This window comes from Papio anubis, chromosome 5 (genome assembly GCF_008728515.1).
Source record: "Papio anubis isolate 15944 chromosome 5, Panubis1.0, whole genome shotgun sequence".
NCBI classification, from domain to species: Eukaryota; Metazoa; Chordata; class Mammalia; order Primates; family Cercopithecidae; genus Papio; species Papio anubis.
In genome coordinates, this window is record NC_044980.1 from 68,416,117 (window position 1) to 68,433,972 (window position 17,856).

General features: G+C 37.9%; 1 protein-coding gene across 3 annotated transcripts in view; it reads right to left on the reverse strand.

Annotated features, from left to right (window-relative positions):
* The window catches only part of CERT1 (ceramide transporter 1), a 149,027-nt gene that overhangs the window by 24,535 nt on the left and 106,636 nt on the right, over nucleotides 1–17,856 (reverse strand). For 2 of the 3 annotated variants that reach the window (XM_017959650.1, XM_003899825.5), the window contains 3 exons: nucleotides 10,368–10,454; nucleotides 7,610–7,702; nucleotides 6,713–6,790 (listed from right to left, as the gene is read on the reverse strand). In XM_017959650.1, the coding sequence (XP_017815139.1) occupies nucleotides 6,713–6,790; nucleotides 7,610–7,702; nucleotides 10,368–10,454 (258 nt within the window). The remainder of the gene's footprint in view (nucleotides 1–6,712; nucleotides 6,791–7,609; nucleotides 7,703–10,367; nucleotides 10,455–17,856) is intronic. The other variant, XM_009208629.3, reaches the window with a different exon arrangement.

Genomic DNA, 17,856 nt, shown 5'->3' on the forward strand with positions numbered 1-17,856 from the left:
GCCCTTGATTTTTCCAGACCTAGAGTTGAAAATGATTAGCTGACATACAAAGCATCTTCAAATTAATAAACTATGAAACAACATGGAGATAAAATACATTTGATACAGAAAATTAGCTGGGCGCGGTGGCAGGTGCCTGTGGTCCCAGCTACTCAGGAGGCTGAGGCAGGAGAATGATGTGAACCTGGGAGTGATGTGAACCTGGGAGGCGCGAGCTTGCAGTGAGCCGAGATTGCACCACTGCACTCCAGCCTGGGCTACAGACCGAGACTCCGTCTCAAAAAAAAAAACAAAAAACAAAAAAACAAAAACCATTTGAGATAGGGGGACATTTGCTCCAATTCTAACCTTTTCTTCCATCTCATATCTAAATCGCTCAGTATGATGCCATTTCTGAAGGCTACCAAGCAGGATTTTTTCTAACACTATTACCCAGAAATCTGAAAAGAAAATTGCCTTTTGATAGCACAATAAAAGTCTAAGTTGGGCATGGTGGTTCATGCCCATAGTCGCAGCAGCTTGGGAGGATCACTTGGGCCCAGGAGTTTGAGGTTAGTCTTGGCAACATAGCAAGACCTTATCTACTTAAAAAAAAAAAAAGTCTAGAAGGGCTCAAAAACAGCTCAGATCTCTTTCTCTTATGCATGTAAAAGAAATACAACTATGTTGGTCAGGCACGGTGGCTCATGCCTGTAATCACAGCACTTTGGGAGGCCGAGGTGGGTGGATCATGTGGTCAGGAGATCGAGACCATCCTGGATTGGATAACACAGTGAACCCCCCTCTCTACTAAAAATACAAAAAATTAGCCAGGCATTGTGGTGCATGCCTGTAGTCTTAGCTACTCAGGAGGCTGAGGCAGGAGAATCATTTGAACCCGGGAGGTGGAGTGTGCAGTGAGCTGAGATCGTGCCACTGCACTCCAGCCTGGGCAACATAGCGAGACTCCATCTCAAAAAAAGAAAAAAAACACAACTACGCTTACTACAAACTCACAAAACCATAGAGGGGCTTGTTAGATAGAACAATTATTAATAACAAATTAATAGTGTACTGTTAACCCAAAAGAGAGATGGTTAAGAACATAGCACTTTTAGTCTACCATATTGACAAAAGTTATCTGAATTACAATATTCAGTGCTACTATATCAATAGAAAACTGACCTGGGAACGTAAGCTGGTTCAACTTTTCTAATTAAGAGTTTGGCAGTAAAAATTTTTAAAACTTGGCTGAGGCCTGTGGCGTGTAATCCTAGCACTTTGGGAGGCTGAGGTGGGAAGATCACTTGAGGCTAGGGGTTCAAGACCAGCCTAGGCAACATAGTGAGACTCCTGTATCTACAAAAAATAAAAAATTAGCTGAGAATGGTAGCCCATACCTGTAGTCCCAGCTACTCAAGAGGCTGAGGCAAAGATCACTTGAGGCTTCAATGAGCTATGATCGTGCCACTGCATTCCAGCCTGGATGACAGAATGAGACCTTATCTCTTAAAAACTAAATAAAATACCAGCCTGGGCAACATAGTGAGACCTCATCTCTGTTACAAATAAAAAAATTAGCTGGGCATGGGGGCGTGTGCCTGTAGTCCTCAGTCCCAGCTACTCAGGAGACTGAGGTAGGTGGATCGCTTAAGTCCAGGAGGTCAAGGTGCAGTGACTGTGATCTCACCACTGCACTCCAGTCTGGGGAACAAAGCAAAACCCTGTATTAAAATTAATAAAAATAAAATAATATAATATAATAAACACTTGAAAATGTTCATGGCCTTCGTTCCCACAATTATGCTTCTAGGAATACATTCTTTTTTTTTTTTTTTTTTTTTTTTTTTAGACGGAGTCTCGCTCTGTGGCCCAGGCTGGAGTGCAGTGGCCGGATCTCGGTTCACTGCAAGCTCCGCCTCCCGGGTTCACGCCATTCTCCTGCCTCAGCCTCCCGAGTAGCTGGGACTACAGGCGCCCGCCACCTCGCCCGGCTAGTTTTTTGTATTTTTTTAGTAGAGACGGGGTTTCACCGTGTTAGCCAGGATCTAGGAATACATTCTAAGGAAATAATTAGAAAAGGGTGCAAAGATGTATATAAAAGGATGCTCACTGTAGCACTATATACAACAGAGAAAAATAAAAAATAAGCTAAATGTTCAATATTAGGTGAGTAGGTAAATTCAGCCATGCATATGCATAGACAAAGACATATAGACTTATATTTACTGATGGGAAGATGGGCCTATATATAAGTTTAAAATAAAGATTATAAAACAGTTTACATAGAGTTACCTATTTTGGTAGAAGATTTTTAAAAATCTGGCACATATGGATAATTACATACACCTTAATATTTATCTCATATACATGACAGAAGATAAATGGAATATTAGTAAACTATTATTTTAATTTTATTTATTCTACTTTCAAATTCTGCTAAAATTAGCATGCATCACTTGTACACTAAAAAAGTGAGAGGGGTGAAATAATTACCACAACAATAATGTGCTCCTATGGACAAAAGGTGGGAAAAAGCCTCACACAGAACCATTTTTTTGCAATGATGCTCCCTATAGATTAAGCTGCAAATGTACTGTACATCCTTTGATTTCTTTCTTTTTCAACTGAGGATGATGTTCTTCCCCCTTTGATTTCTAAGGTGACACCTTTAAATGTGAACTGTTATGCAAATAAATGTGACCAAAATGATCAATTTATGAATCTAAATTCTTTCTATTCTCTGTACACCTGAAAATTATTTTCTGGTTTGTGGCTACAGTCATTATTTCAAGAACTTGCCAGCCTGGGCAACACAGCAAGGCCCTGTCTCTACAACAAATAAAAACAATTAGTTGGGTGTGGTGGAATGTCTGTAGTCCCAGCTACTTGGGAGGCTGAGAGACAGGAGGATCACTTGTGTCCAGGAGGTCAGAGGTCAGGTTACAGAGCTATGATTGTGCCACTGCACTCAGCCTGGACAACAAGTGAGACCTTGTCTCCTTAAAAAAATAAAAATGAAAATAAAAAAGGCTGGGCATGGTGTCCCAGGCCTGTAATCCCAACACTTTGGGAGGCTGAGACGGGCAGATCACTAGAGGTCAGGAGTTCAAGACCAGCCTGGCTAACATGGTGAAACTCTGTCTCTACTAAAAATACAAAAATTAGCTGGGTGTGATAGCGTGTGCCTGTAATCCCAGCTGAGACAGGAGAATCGCTTGAACCTGGGAGGTGGAGGTTGCAATGAGTCAAGATCGTGCCACTGCACTACAGCCTGGGTGACAGAGTGAGACTGTCTCAAAAAAACCAAAAAAACAAAAATGAAAAAACAAACAAAAACAACAACAACAACAAAACACAGAACCTGTAGTCCTTTACAACTTTAATTTCTCAGATCTGGAGTGACTTTGTTCCTAATATCTGCCCATCAGACAGATTCATGTGTTGGTACTAATTTCCTGGTAGATTTATATATTTTATTTTAAGCTATTTTCAGGGCATCTCTGAGTTGTACACTTGATTATTTCAACCAATTCAAGACTATAAAATACCATTTCAACAAGAACAAGGTAGTCATGAGCCAACACTTACGTAAACAGCAAAGTGAAATTACCAGAGATTTAGAAGGCTTCTGTATAGGAGCGGATATAAATGATCAAGAAACTAGGTATGATACGTGTATCTGGACTTTTAAAGTTTGTTGGAGTAAATAAGGATTATATTATGCTTATATAATATTTTGGCAAATTATTAAAGGTGATTAAAAATGTTGACTTGGTTTTTAAATTAATTATGAAGATCTTACAAAACAAAGAATTTGGCTACTTCCAATATTTCAAGGGTTGTAGAGCAACTGATGTGTATTTGTGTATTAAGAACAATGTAGGCCAGGTGTGGTGGCTCACGCCTGTAATCTCAGCACTTTGGGAGGCCGAGGCAGGCAGATTACCTGAGGTCAGGAGTTCGAGACCAGCCTGGCCAATATGGTGAAACTCCGTCTCTACTAAAAGTGCAAAAAATTTAGCTGGGCGTGGTGGCAAGCGCCTGTAATCCCAGTTACTCAGGTGGCTGAGGCAAGAGAATCGCTTGAACCCAGTGGGCGGAGGGTGCAGCGAGCCAAGATTGCACCATTGCACTCCAGCCTGGGCGACAAAAGCTAAACTCCGTCTCAAAAAAATAAAATAAAATAAAACAAAAATAAAAATAAAAAATCGATGTTATATAACAAGTGTTTCTAATGTTAATGAATAACCTTTGAGGCTCTTACTTTGCTTAATACAAAAGTCTCTGTAGGGTGTGAGAACTGTAAAATGTAACACTACTGCATAGTCACTACTATAATTTTACACTGTGTTGAACTAGAAGAGTTTTCCAGATAACACAATGTTTCTCAGCTAATATTAACTTCAGATCTACATCCAATGCTATATTCTCAAGTATGACTGTACAGAATCAACTTGCTAGATCCTTTGATAATGGGTGATAAGGCAGTGTAACATCCTCTGAAAGAGAAACTCTTACAATTGGGAATTAGTCATCTATTCTAAAGGAACTGCCAAACATAAGGTACACAATTTAATCACAATAGTTAATTGCTAGAGTCCATATCTGCTAATGACAACTAATGCTTTAGCAAGGACAGTAAATACTTGAAGACCTTAATGTAATTTTCTTCATTTTTACCTCTGCTGGCATACAAAACAGTACATAATCAAAAGTTAAAACAGGATCGGATCAATCATGAGCAAAATATATTAGAAAAAAAATTCAGCAAGATTTCTCTTGTTACATATGTGAGCTTTACAAAAAGTTAATATTATGAAGAAGTAAGCTGTAATTCAGCAAAATTTTGTAAAAATATAGGCACCTGCTTCTCAGTGATATAGTTACCTGTACTTAAAGGCAATTCAGCTGTTCTACAGCACTACCATGAGGGCCCTGGTTTGGGTTCTGAACCCCTAATTCTTAGGCATTCTTTATTACTGGCTTACATTCTTTCCTTGCTGTCATTATATTTTTTTTCATTTATAGCCTATGTATGCCTATATTCTTGATTAGTCTGTGATATTATTTTAATGCAATGTGGAGCTTAGCATAATAAACCAAAGTCTCCTAGTATTATGTAGTTTTGTCACAGATTCATTATGAATGGATCTCTTTTTAAAAAAATATGTGGAGCCAGGCACGGTGGTTCACACCTGTAATCCCAGCACTTTGGGAGGCCAAGGTGGGCAGATCACGAGGTCAGGAGTGCGAGACCAGGCTGGCCAACATGGTGAAACCCCGTCTTTACTAACAATACAAAAATTAGCGAGGCGTAGTGGCATGTGCCTAAAATCCCAGCTACTTGTGAAGCTGAGGCAGGAGAATTGCTTGAACCTGGGAGGTGGAGGTTGCAGTGAACCCAGATCATGCCACTGCACTCCAGCCTGGGCAACAGAGCAAGACCCTGTCTCGAAAATAAATAAGTAAAATTAAAAAAAAAAAATGCATAAATGGACAGGCAAAAGGTAAAATAAACTGTAGTACATTTGGTTATGGATGATTTCTGATCCAGAGTTGCTAAATCTTTTTCTTAAAAGTATTCAAGGAGAAAAAAGCTGTACAAGTCAGAAAAACACCATGCCATATTCTTCTCTATGGCAGGTTAAAAACTAATGTAAACTTTATTTATATACATAAAAAAAATAGAAATCTCTTTTGACTTTTAAAAACTTTTATAGCAATACTCTCATAGAGTAAAAATAATGATGTAAACTTTTATGAGCTCAAATAAATTATGTTATAATAGCAATAAAAGCTAACATTTATTGAGCACTTATTATGTGTCAGGTTCTAGCTAAATCACAAAAATGAAGCACAAAAAAGTTAGATAACTTACTGGGATCATACAGCTAACCAGGATTTAAACTTAGTCATTCCAACTAGAGTGCTCAGGTCTTTAATATAGGATTAACATAATATAATCTAATCCAATAAAATGCAATAACCAGAAAGATAAAAAGTTGAATGGCAAAGATGTGAAGATTAAGAAAATTAAAAAAAGAACCAATGTTGACACTAAAAAAAACTTCCTCCAATGGTAATTTGATTTTATTTTGAGGGTAGAGACTGCAAGCATCCAGCTTCCTGTCTTAAATTCCCAAACCCTTACCAATGTTAAAAATTAAAACAAATTTCCATAGATTTAGCATATGAACAGAAATATTCATTTATAATACCCAAAGGTAATTTGTATAAGGAAAACACAATCTGCTCAATGGAGCTTAGTATTATAATGGAAATGAAACATATTATTAAAAAGTGATTTCTTTGCTGAATATAATTTGGAGATACTTTAAATTAGCTTAAAAGTGAGACTGCTGAAATCTGCTTTTCTGCTATAACATATCATATAGACCACATCCATCAAAACTGCTAAATCCTGACTGAAGAAACAGATACTACATGATACCAAAACCCAGTATCTTCTATTTGTTTCAATTCAGTTTGAAAATCTTTCTGGAGTACCTCCTATATGACAAAATTCCAAGCTGTGAACAGTAAAGGACACATGCAAACCTGACAGAGAAACTATTTAGTAGACAAGGAAGACCTTTTTAATGCTTAATGTTACTATTTAAAATTCAAAACTAAAATCAGTGGCCTAACCCAAAGATTTCTAGGAACTGGGAAAGCAGGCTGAAATATAGCACAGAAAGACTCAAGTCCACTCTATACATTCATACAGTACCTGGGAGCTGAATCTGTGAACATCATCAGAGGCACTGACTAGATCAATGGAAGACATGGAGGAAGAGCGACTATAGGGCTACCAGAGACAGACAAAGAAAAAACCAAGTAATCAGAACAAAGGCACAACAGAGCATTCAGTACCAACTTCCAAACACAAGATAAAGGGAAAAGAAAACAAAGCACTATATGAAACAAGCACAGCAGCAACTGCTGACTTCATGCACCTATTATGTATTATGTTCCAAAATCATTCCAAAAAAGAATGCAGTGCTTCCACTAATACAGAGAAATACCATTTAATCCCAAAGAAGAGAGAGATTTAGTATAACTGGATATACTTCTGGTTAACTATTTTGGATTAGCCACTCCTAATTTGCCCACCCCCCACTTTCCCCTTAAATAAAAATGAAAGAACTTTATTTTCAGAACAAGATTTCTAACTGTTTTGGAGGATGTATATGGAATACAATATATAAAATCAAAAACAATCTATTACTTAAATTCATGAAAAAGGGAGAAAACTTATACTACAAGATATTTCTGGCTGGGCATGGTGGCTCACGCCTGTAATCCCAGCACTTTGGGAGGCCGAGGTGGGCGGATCACAAGGTCAGGAGATCAAGACCATCCTGGCCAACGTGGTGAAACCCTGACTCTACTAAAAATACAAAAATTAGCTGGGTGTGGTGGCGCATGCCTGTAATCCCAGCTACTAGGGAGGCTGAGGCACGAGAATCTCTTGAGCCCAGGAGGCAGAGACTGTAGTGAGCCGAGACAGCGCCACTGCACTCCAGTCTGGCGACAGAGCGAGACTCCATCTCAAATAAAATATATTTCCACCAACAGTGAAGAACAATACAAGGTGTACTTTTAGTAAACTCTGACATTAGCTTACCTTTTGGACAAATCTATGTGTCCCCACAGAAGAAAAGGCATCTCCAGATGGCAAGGATGTAGGCCAATGTAATCTCACCTTTTCACTCTGTGACTAAAAAAACATATGTTAAGATGGGAAAGTTTTAAAGTGTATTTTGCAATTGAAGAATGGATAATATAATCTGGAACTACCAACATTCGATTAGTGAACGCCTTAGTGCTTATAACCATTAGAATTATGAAACTACTTCACAGACATGGCAAATCCTGATACTTGCCTCAGACATCCCAACCTCTTCTTTCTAACTCCGCAGATACTATGTCAGGCAAGGGATAAGTTCTTTGATTTTGCTCCTAGTCAGACTCCCTGCTACCTGCATAGCATTATTTATTATAGGTCAATCTTAACACTGCTGCCAATTCTCTCCTATCCAAACCCTGGCCATATCATTCCAATGACTCTACCTTATAAGGCCCCTGGAGGGCTGACCCATAGGTTTATATATAAATTGAAAATAATATCACTGTTTGCTTCAGTCATGTTCCTAAGAACATAGGTATATCACTTTGCTTCCTCTCCATGAAGGTATTCTGCCCTTCATCTCATCATCTTACTCCTGTTAAGATGCCACTTGACCTCCTTCTTCCTCTTCAGTTTGCCTTGGTTGTTCTCATTTATTTCAACCAACTGCTAAGATCTCACTTCTCATGCACCAGTTTACTGCATGTATCTTTCCTTCCCTATGTTTGCAAATAACGTAAACTCAAAAATGTGTGATATGTCACCTGGAGAATATCTATTTAATGGCTGTGTTGTTCAGAGATCTGTGCAATATATACTGAGTATGAAGAGGGAAATGATCTAAATCTATGGAACTGATTTTATGGATTTCTGAAGCTCTCACTACTCTACAGAATATTACCACACTGTATCTTTGTCATATCAACATGCCTGGCTATTAGGCAACAAAAACAACGCACTGTTCAATGACTATTTTGCACAGCATCTAGAACAGTGTCAAGAATAGAATGAAGTTGATTGGATGGCCCCATGAATATTTCTTTTTCTAAAGCTTACAGAAGGGTTCATCAATTCTCTCAAACCCAACTCAATTACCGCACTGATACTCAGTAGAGTAGCATTTTAGAGAGAAGAGATGTTTTGAATCATCTTGTCTACTTTGTTTCACAGATTAGAAAACCAAGGCCCAGAGAATTCAGTGATAAGTTCATAGCTACAAAGTTAGTTAGAGGTAAAACTAAGAGTAAGACTGATGTCTTGACCCGTTGACTACTTCTTCCCCAAACAGCACATCCTAGACAAAAAACGAAGGGAAACAAATAAATAATGCTGCTTCGGGTAGTACTTTAGGTTTCCAAAAGTAGAGCCCATTTAGGAACTGAAAGTTCCCACTCTTCTTGAGTGGTACATAGTATCTTTTGGGTATTAAAAAAAAAATGAGCAATAAGCTTTACAAATTAATGTGACATGAACTTTTTATCAGTAATTTTTTTAAAATAATGAAAGATACACATGAGAAGCAGTTACTACTGTAGGTGATTTACCCTTAGCTAGGTAGACCAGTAAGAGCATAGTAGCCATGTACTGCCTTAGCAAGGACAGGAAATGAACAAGCTAACTTTTCCATGCAAATTCATTTGTACTATAAAACTGACACATACATGATTATTTGGCAAGATACTCTGTAGCCACAGTTTATTAATACTTTCCCCCCAAAAAGGTTAAGTTTCCACTATAACGAGCATAGCTTAAACAAAGGGAGGAAATAACAAAATTCATCCTTAAGTACCATCTAGTGGTAACATACAGTAACTGTATTGTTGCCAAATTAAAGAAGACAAAGTATCAAGTTAATCTTGAAGCTAGAGTTAATGAGTTTAAGAAATACTTTTCTTTAATTTCCACAGCAGCTAGGTGTAACTACTGTAAATTCAATAATGATGACAAAACACGGAACAAAGTAAAAGTGAGAAGGAAACTGAAGGTGAAGTAGTGAAGGCAATAAAGGGGTTAATAAAAACAATGATACTAATATAGATGAAAAAACCTTAAGTTTTTGGTTATCTTCCTTTTCATATCATACTTGGTGAAGAAAAATTCAAAGAAGCTTTTTACTTAAATATATGTTTTATATTAAAAGAATGGTTTAAGTTGGACACTTAAAAGGAAAAAAGCAAAAAGAACATTTCTATTTAAGTTCATGTTAATTATGCATGATACCTTTTAACAATTATTGGTTTTCTTTCTACTGCTTGGAAATTCACATATAAAGGAACTGACTTATAACGATTATTTTACTGCCGGTACCATGGCTCACGCCTGTAATCAATCCCAGCACTTCGGGAGGCTGAGGCGGGTGGATCATGAGGTCTGGAGTTCGAGACCAGCCTGCCCAATATGGTAAAACACCACCTCTACTAAAAATACAAAAAAAATTTAGTCAGGCTTGGTGGCGTGCACCTGTAGTCCCAGCTCGGGAGGCTGAGGCAGAAGAATCGCTTGAACTCAGGAGATGGAAGTTGCAGTAAGCTGAGATCGCGCCACTGCACTCTAGCCTGGGTGACAGAGCGAGACTCCGTCTCAAAAAAAAAAAAATATATATATTTTACATTTGTGACTCAATATATTCACAGTTAAGTTTGTCGGTTACTAAGTTCACAATGTTCAAATTCTATTTACATGAAATAATATACATCAAGGAATGCCTATAGTGTTAAAATAAATCTCAGCTTAGAATTTTCAATAATAGATATACCTGTTCTTCTATTTTATCTTGTCTGTCAAGAGCAGCTTCAACAGCATCAAAGAACTCTTCTTCATTAATCAGACTGTTAGGGCCTTCCTATTCCAACACATGGGGAAAAAAGCAGTTTATTTAAAGAAACGGAAAACTCTGATAACTCTGGTACTAACTTGAGGTTGAAAATTGAGCTAATAAACATTTATAGAACACATATTTACAAACCAGTCAGTAACTAGATCATATGTATGCTCTGTGTAAAATCACAAGTGTTATAATTAATTCACTTAGTACTCATATATTTACTTACTGTATATTGACCAATATTATGTTGGGATAATAGTCTAGAGCAGGGATTGGCAAAAACTGTGGCCCACAGGCCAGATCCAGTCTGCCGCTTACTTTTGTATAGCCTGCGAGCTAAGAATTTCATTTTTAAATGGCTGGAAAAAATAAAAGTAATAATATGACATGTGGGGATTACATGAAATTAAAAGTTTGGTGTCCCTAAAGTTTTATTGGAAAACAGTGATGCTCATTCAACTATATATTATCTAGGGCTTCTTTAGTAGCATAGTTGAGACTTATGACAGAGACAACAGAGATATAAAATTGCAATGAGGTAAGTCAAAATGTGCACAAGAACTACAGCTAATAAGTATGGCTAGGCATCCAGAGGGGGATCTTCCTAAGCAGGGGTAATTGTTTCATGAGGAAATAGCAGTTGAGTTGATGCCTGATAGTCTGGCTAGATGGCAGAATAATGACCATCAATCACTTGGGGAACTGTGTGGGAGATCTCTTACAATGAAAATTCCCAGGCCTCCATGCCCAGAAATTATTTCTCAGTAGGTCTTCAGTGGAGCCTTGGAATATACATGTTTAATAATTCCCCCAAGTGATTTCCATGCAAGTGGAACCTCAGCAGCTCCAGATGATAAACATATAAAGAACAATAAGAAAATGTAAACAATCAACATATGTTCCTGCTGTGATGAACCAAGTAAGTGGACAGTAAGTGGAACAACAGCTTTGTATTATGATAAAAGTAGAGGCTAAAAGGTAGGCTTGGGTTTAGAATTTCTTAAATGTTAAAATATATAAAATAAGACACATGAACAATTGGTGAAATCTTCCCAGTTAAACTCATAACGCCAAGTCATCATTAGTCCATTAAAAAATATCTAGCAACATCATCCTAACCCCACCATAACCTGGAACCATACTGGAAAGGTGGGAGGTATGGGGTAACATTCTTGTCATTTGGCATATAAGAAATACTGACTTAATGGAGTTCTTCTTTTAGGGTTATGAGGACTCAGTCCCCTACAACCTACTTCATAAAAAACAAAAACAAACAAAAAAAACCCACCACCACAACAACAAAAACACCTTTCTATTCAGATACAACAAACATACAGAACAGTGCATATCTCAGTGAAGTATCATACAGTGAATATAACCATCTAATGACCATCTGGGACAAGAGGGTCATGAAAAAAATAGTAACAACACTTTAGAGGCCTTCCTCCTGCAGGATTCTGTTTATAAAGTCAAAACATTTCAAAGACAGTAAAACGACAGCAGGATAACTTTGCTCTCTGTTGATCAGAGAAAACACAAAATATCAAAACTCAAGTATATTTTCTAATGATTTCAAAAACTATTTAAGCACATCTACATTTAAAAAATATTACCATTCATTCACTCTACAGTGATTTAGTACACGTGGATTTCTAGTCCTTAAACAATCATGTCAGAGCCTCAAGAGTCTAATTGAAAACTAAAGCATTTAAAAATTCTGGCCAGGTGTGGTGGCTCATGCCTGTAATCTCAGCACTTGGGGAGATCGAGGAGGGCAGATCACATGAGGCCAGGAGCTCTAGACCAGACTGGCCAACATGAAGAAAACCTGTCTGTATTAAAAATACAAAAATTAGCTGGGTGTGGTGGTGCACGTCTATAAACCTAGCTACCTGGGAGGATGAGGCATAATAATTGCTTGAACCTGGTAGGCGGAAGTTGCAGAGGTTGCAGTGAGCCAAGATCGCACCACTGCACTCCAGTCTGGGCGACAGAGCGAGTCTCTGCCTCAAAAATAAATAAATAAATAAATAAAAATAAAAATTGTATTTTGCCAAATGAAATGGTTTTTCCTTTAATGGCAAACCTTTGGGAGAAGAACTAAAGTAACTGGCATAAAATTTTCTTTATTAAAAGGGACTTAAAAAAACTCCTTTTATCTCATCATGCTTACTAAGGGCAGGAGCTACTTATCTGCCCTTTAGCACAGCATTTCTTATGTTAACAACTCTCCTTGACGAGTTCTCTGACTATAAAGATCAACAAGAATTTGTTCACATCCTGAGACAATAGGTTTTAATCAAGAAAATGACATTTTCAGATTTGCAGTTTAGAAAAGTCATTCTCCCTGTAGTAGAAAGAATGGATTGAAGGTAACAATTGTGACTGGGCGCTTGGACACTTTTTGTATAATAGAGATGAGAGTTGAAGGTGGCCTAAATTACAGCCAAAGCAGGAGGAAGAGAGAGGCAATGACAAATTAGATATAGTAATCCCCCCATATCAGTGGTTGGGGGGCTCCTTTGTAGGTTTCCCCTTCTCTGCCTGTCCTGTAAATGTTGGTGTTCCTCAGGGTTCCATACTTGCTCTAAACACAGTATTCTTACTTATATACAATGCTTCAGTCATCCTTTGATGACTGTTAAATTCACAGCCAGACCACCTCTCTTCTAAGGGTTAGATCTTTGTATCTAACATAGAAGACTTTCTCATTTGACTCACCTCTTCTCTGATCTCCACACCTATCTGCAGAAACCTGGGCCTAATCTTGGATTCCTTCCTTTTCCCTCATTCAATCATCACACCCTTCAATTCTACTTTCCAAATACAATAGTCTCCCCTCTCTGTGGTTTTGTTTTCTGTGGTTTATATACAATAAGATACTTTGAGACAGAAAGAGACTACATTCATGTAACTTTTTACTATAATACAGTATTATAATTCTATTTTGTTATTGTTAAAATAAAAATTAAACTTTATCACAGGTACACACGTATAGGAAAAAATATAGTACATATAGGAAAAAACATAGTGTATACAGGATTCAGTACTATCTGCAGTTACTGGGGGGGGTCTTGTAATGTATCCCCCCAACCACTGATACGGGGGGATTACTATATCTAATTTGTCACTGCCTCTCTATTCCTCCTGCTTTAGCTCTAATTTAGGCCACCTTCAACTCTCATCTCTGTTATACAGAAAGTGTCCAAGTGCCCAGTCACAACTGTTACCTTCAATCCATTCTTTCTACTGCAGGGAGAATGACTTTTCTAAACTGCAAATCTGAAAATGTCATTTTCTTGATTAAAACCTATTATCTCAGGATCTGAACTAATTCTTGTTGATCTTTACAGTCAGTCTCTTAACCATTCTTTCCTCTCAATTTGTGGAGGCTCTACCTTCCAAAGAGAACTACTTTCAGTTGCCTGAGGAAAAATACTCTTTGGCTTCTGACTTCTGGAAAACACTCTCTACTCAATTTACTCATTCTTAAGGTTTCTGCTAAGAGGTTCTTTTCTCTGGAAAGACATCTCTGATTCAACACCTTCCCTGCTTTAAGTGTTTCATGACATGCGTTATGATAATTGTCTATTAGTCTTTGTTCCCATTATGCATTCAGGTAGGGCCCTTAGGCAGGATCCTTATAAGCCTTGTTTCTTGTTGTATTCTCCAAGCCTAGTGCAGTACCCTATATTATGGTAAGTCGTTGTTTTTTGTTTTTGTTTTTTTTTTAGATGGAGTCTGTCCATCGCCCAGACTGGAGTGCAGGAGTAAGGTCTCGGCTCACTGCAGCTTCCACCTGCTGGTTCAAGCAATTCCCCTGCTTCAAACTTCCGAGTAGCTGGGACTACAGGTGCACACCACCATGCCCGCCTAATTTTTGTATTTTTAGTAGAGATGGGGTTTCACCATGTTGGCCAGGCTGGTCTTGAACTCCTGACCCCAGGTGGTCTCCCCGCCTCGGCCTTCCAAAGTGCTGGGATTACAGATGTGAGCTACCGCGCCCAGTCACATTATGGTAAGTCTTACAGAATAAATTCAAGATTATAAAGTAATTTCTGAGGCTACAGAAGTCAGAAACACTTAAATCTTTTTTTATAATTAGAACATCATGAATGTCTGATTATAACCAAAAAGAGTCATAGTTTGAAATAAGTGTCTAAAACCCATACGACTATAATACCAATAACAAGAAAAGATAGATGATTCAAAACTCCAAAAGGAAGAAGGGGAAGTGTAAAAACAGTTCCCAGTTTACAAAAGAATTGTAAATTTAACTTAGTGAGAAAAAAATAAAGTACCCTTAACCAGTTTCTTCACTAAGAAAGAGTAAAGTGCATTTCAAATAGGTGAATAAAGGATGTTTATTCAACAAATGCTAGTGGAATAAAATAGGTTTCTACATTGTACCATTATTTTAAAAACTCCAGATGTATTAATATATGTAGAAGAGACCACTGGAAAATAAAAAATGAGAAAATATAAATAACGATTTGAAGTAGAAAATGCCCTTCTAAGCATGATACCAAATGTGGAGAAAAGTGGATCAAAGGACTGAGGAGTTAATTACACGAAGGTTTAAAACTTTTATATGGCAAAATCTACCAAACTTTTTAAGTTATGAAAGAAAAAAATAAAAAAAGGCAAATTCTATACATCTTCTAAATCAATAGGAAAAACCCCCCCAAAAACCACTAAAGGACATGGACAAGTTATTCATTAAAAAAGAAATGTGGCAGCCATAAAAAAGAATGAAATCATATCCTCTGCAGCAACATGGATGGAGCTGGAGGCCATTATCCAAAGTGAACTTCTCACAGGCCAGGTCTCACTAACAACTGTTTCAGTACTGACTGAGTGTTTAAGTTAAATATTAAAAGCCAGTGCCCTTATACAAAGGCTGGCATGTAACGAAAGTCCATCACGAGTTTTGCCTAGGCCTTTCCTGGGCCTTAAAGCGTGACAAAATAATGAAGGAATTCTTAATAGGACCCACTTAGGATTAAACAAGTTTTACCGTGGGTCTGAAGAAACTCCCCAGTCCTGTACAAACAAGTTTATTAGCGGTCTGAAAGAACTCCTCAAACCTATATGATTTAGTAGGAGATATGATAAGGGTAATCACCCTAGCACTTTTCCAAGGCTCCAAAGGAAGGTCTTCAGGACTCAGACCTTAGTTATAGATTAAAAGAAGTTAATAACTTAGGTCTTTAGATGAATGCGCACTTACAGGTAGACATATAGCTTAGAAGGTATATAAGCTCTGGAAAACTTTGTAATTTGGAGTTGGTCTGCTGATGATGTACAGGCCTTCTCCCTGTAACCAGTTACAGAAATAACTCTCTTCCTCTCTAGTTCGTCTGCATCTTGTTATTGGGCCGCAGAAATAGCAACCCGACCCTCAGTTTGGTCCCGGAACAAATTAACTCAGAAACAGAAAATCAAATACTGCATGTTCTCATTTATGAATGGGAGCTAAATAATAGGTACACACAGACATAAAGATGGAAACGACAGACACCAGGGACTCTAAAAGAAGGAAGGGTGGGAGGGAGGGGTGAGAGTTAAAAAATTAGCTATTTGGTATAATGTTCACTATTTGGGTAATGGGCACACTAGAAGCCCAATCTCTACCAGTACGCAATATACTCATGTAACAAACATCTGTGTGTACTTCCAATGTAAAATAAAATTAAAAAATAAAAAAAAGAGGGCCGGGCGCGGTGGCTCAAGCCTGTAATCCCAGCACTTTGGGAGGCCGAGACGGGCGGATCACGAGGTCAGGAGATCGAGACCATCCTGGCTAACACGGTGAAACCCCGTCTCTACTAAAAATACAAAAAACTAGCCGGGCGAGGTGGCGGGCGCCTGTAGTCCCAGCTACTCGGGAGGCTGAGGCAGGAGAATGGCGTAAACCCGGGAGGCGGAGCTTGCAGTGAGCTGAGATCCGGCCACTGTACTCCAGCCTGGGCGGCAGAGCAAGACTCCGTAAAAAAAAAAAAAAAATAATAAAAAAAAATAAAAAAAAATAAAAAAATAAAAAAAAGAATGTCTGATAAACATAAGTTTTAAAATGCTCAATCACATACATAAAGCAATTTTTTGGCTTTGAAACTAGTAAATGCATGTACCTAGCACAAGGCCCCTCTTCCCTCCACCCCGTCCTCTCCCCCTGGAAAAAAAAAAAACAAAAACAAACCTGTGTTGATCGAAGCAGAGATAAATATGTATACAAATTATACTTACATACTACTGGTAGATGATAAACTGTACAAGTATTGTTAAATTTAAAACATGGGCTTTATTGGCTTATTTGTATAATCTTCCTATAATGAATATACATTTTATTTATAATATTAAAAAATAAGGTACTTTAAAAAGTTGGTATTTCTTCCAAAATAATAATCCTAAAATAGCAAAATAATTTGTTTAGCTTCAGAATAAAAATAATCATTATAATACCTCATATTAAAACCTCAGAGGATAGCTAATTATGTAATTTTAATACATTTTAGAAGGGATAAATTGAGAACAATTAAAAAATATTGCAATTTAAGTCTCATCAGAATGTACTATCACAGTTGGAAATTGATTCCAATATAAAAAAATTCAGCAACAGCAGAGCAGCTGTTTAGTTTTCCTTTCTAGAGCAAAAGTAGCATGAAATTTTTCTTCTGTTTTCATAAATATAACTACAACTACTTTATTCTTCTATTCCACCTCAATGATACTCCTTGATATCCCATTTTTAACTGCTCATTTCAGAAATAGCAACACTTTTTTTTTTTGAGATGGAGTCTCGCTCTGTTGCCCAGGCTGGAGTACAGCGGCACAATCTCGGCTCACTGCAACCTCTGTCTCCTGGGTTTAAGTGATTCTCCTGCCTCAGCCTCCAGAGTAGCTGGGACGACAGTCACTTGCCACCACGCCTGGCTAATTTTTGTATTTTTTCGGTAGGGATGGAGTTTCACCATATTGGCCAGGCTGGTCTTGAGCTCTTGATCTTGTGATCCCCTAGCCCCGGCCTCCCAAAGTGCTGGGACTATAGGCGTGACCCACCCGTGCTGGCCAACACTTTTTTTTTTTAAGAGACAAAGTCTTGCTCTGTCACCCAGCCTGGAGTGGAGTGGTGCAATCACAGCTCACTGCAGTCTTGGGCTCCTCAGTAGCTGGGACTACAGGCATGTGCCACTACACCCAGATAATTTTTATATTTTATTTTGTAGAGATGAGGTCTTGCTATGCTGTCCAGGTTGGTCTTGAACTCCTGGCCTCAAGCAATCCTCCTGCCTTGGCCTCTCAAAGTGCTGGGATTACAGACGTGAGCCAGTGCACCTAGTCTCAACGTTGTTTAATGGCAATTACCAAATATATTTCTTACACATTTTTTTCTCTTAATATAGAAAGATAGCTTATAAGA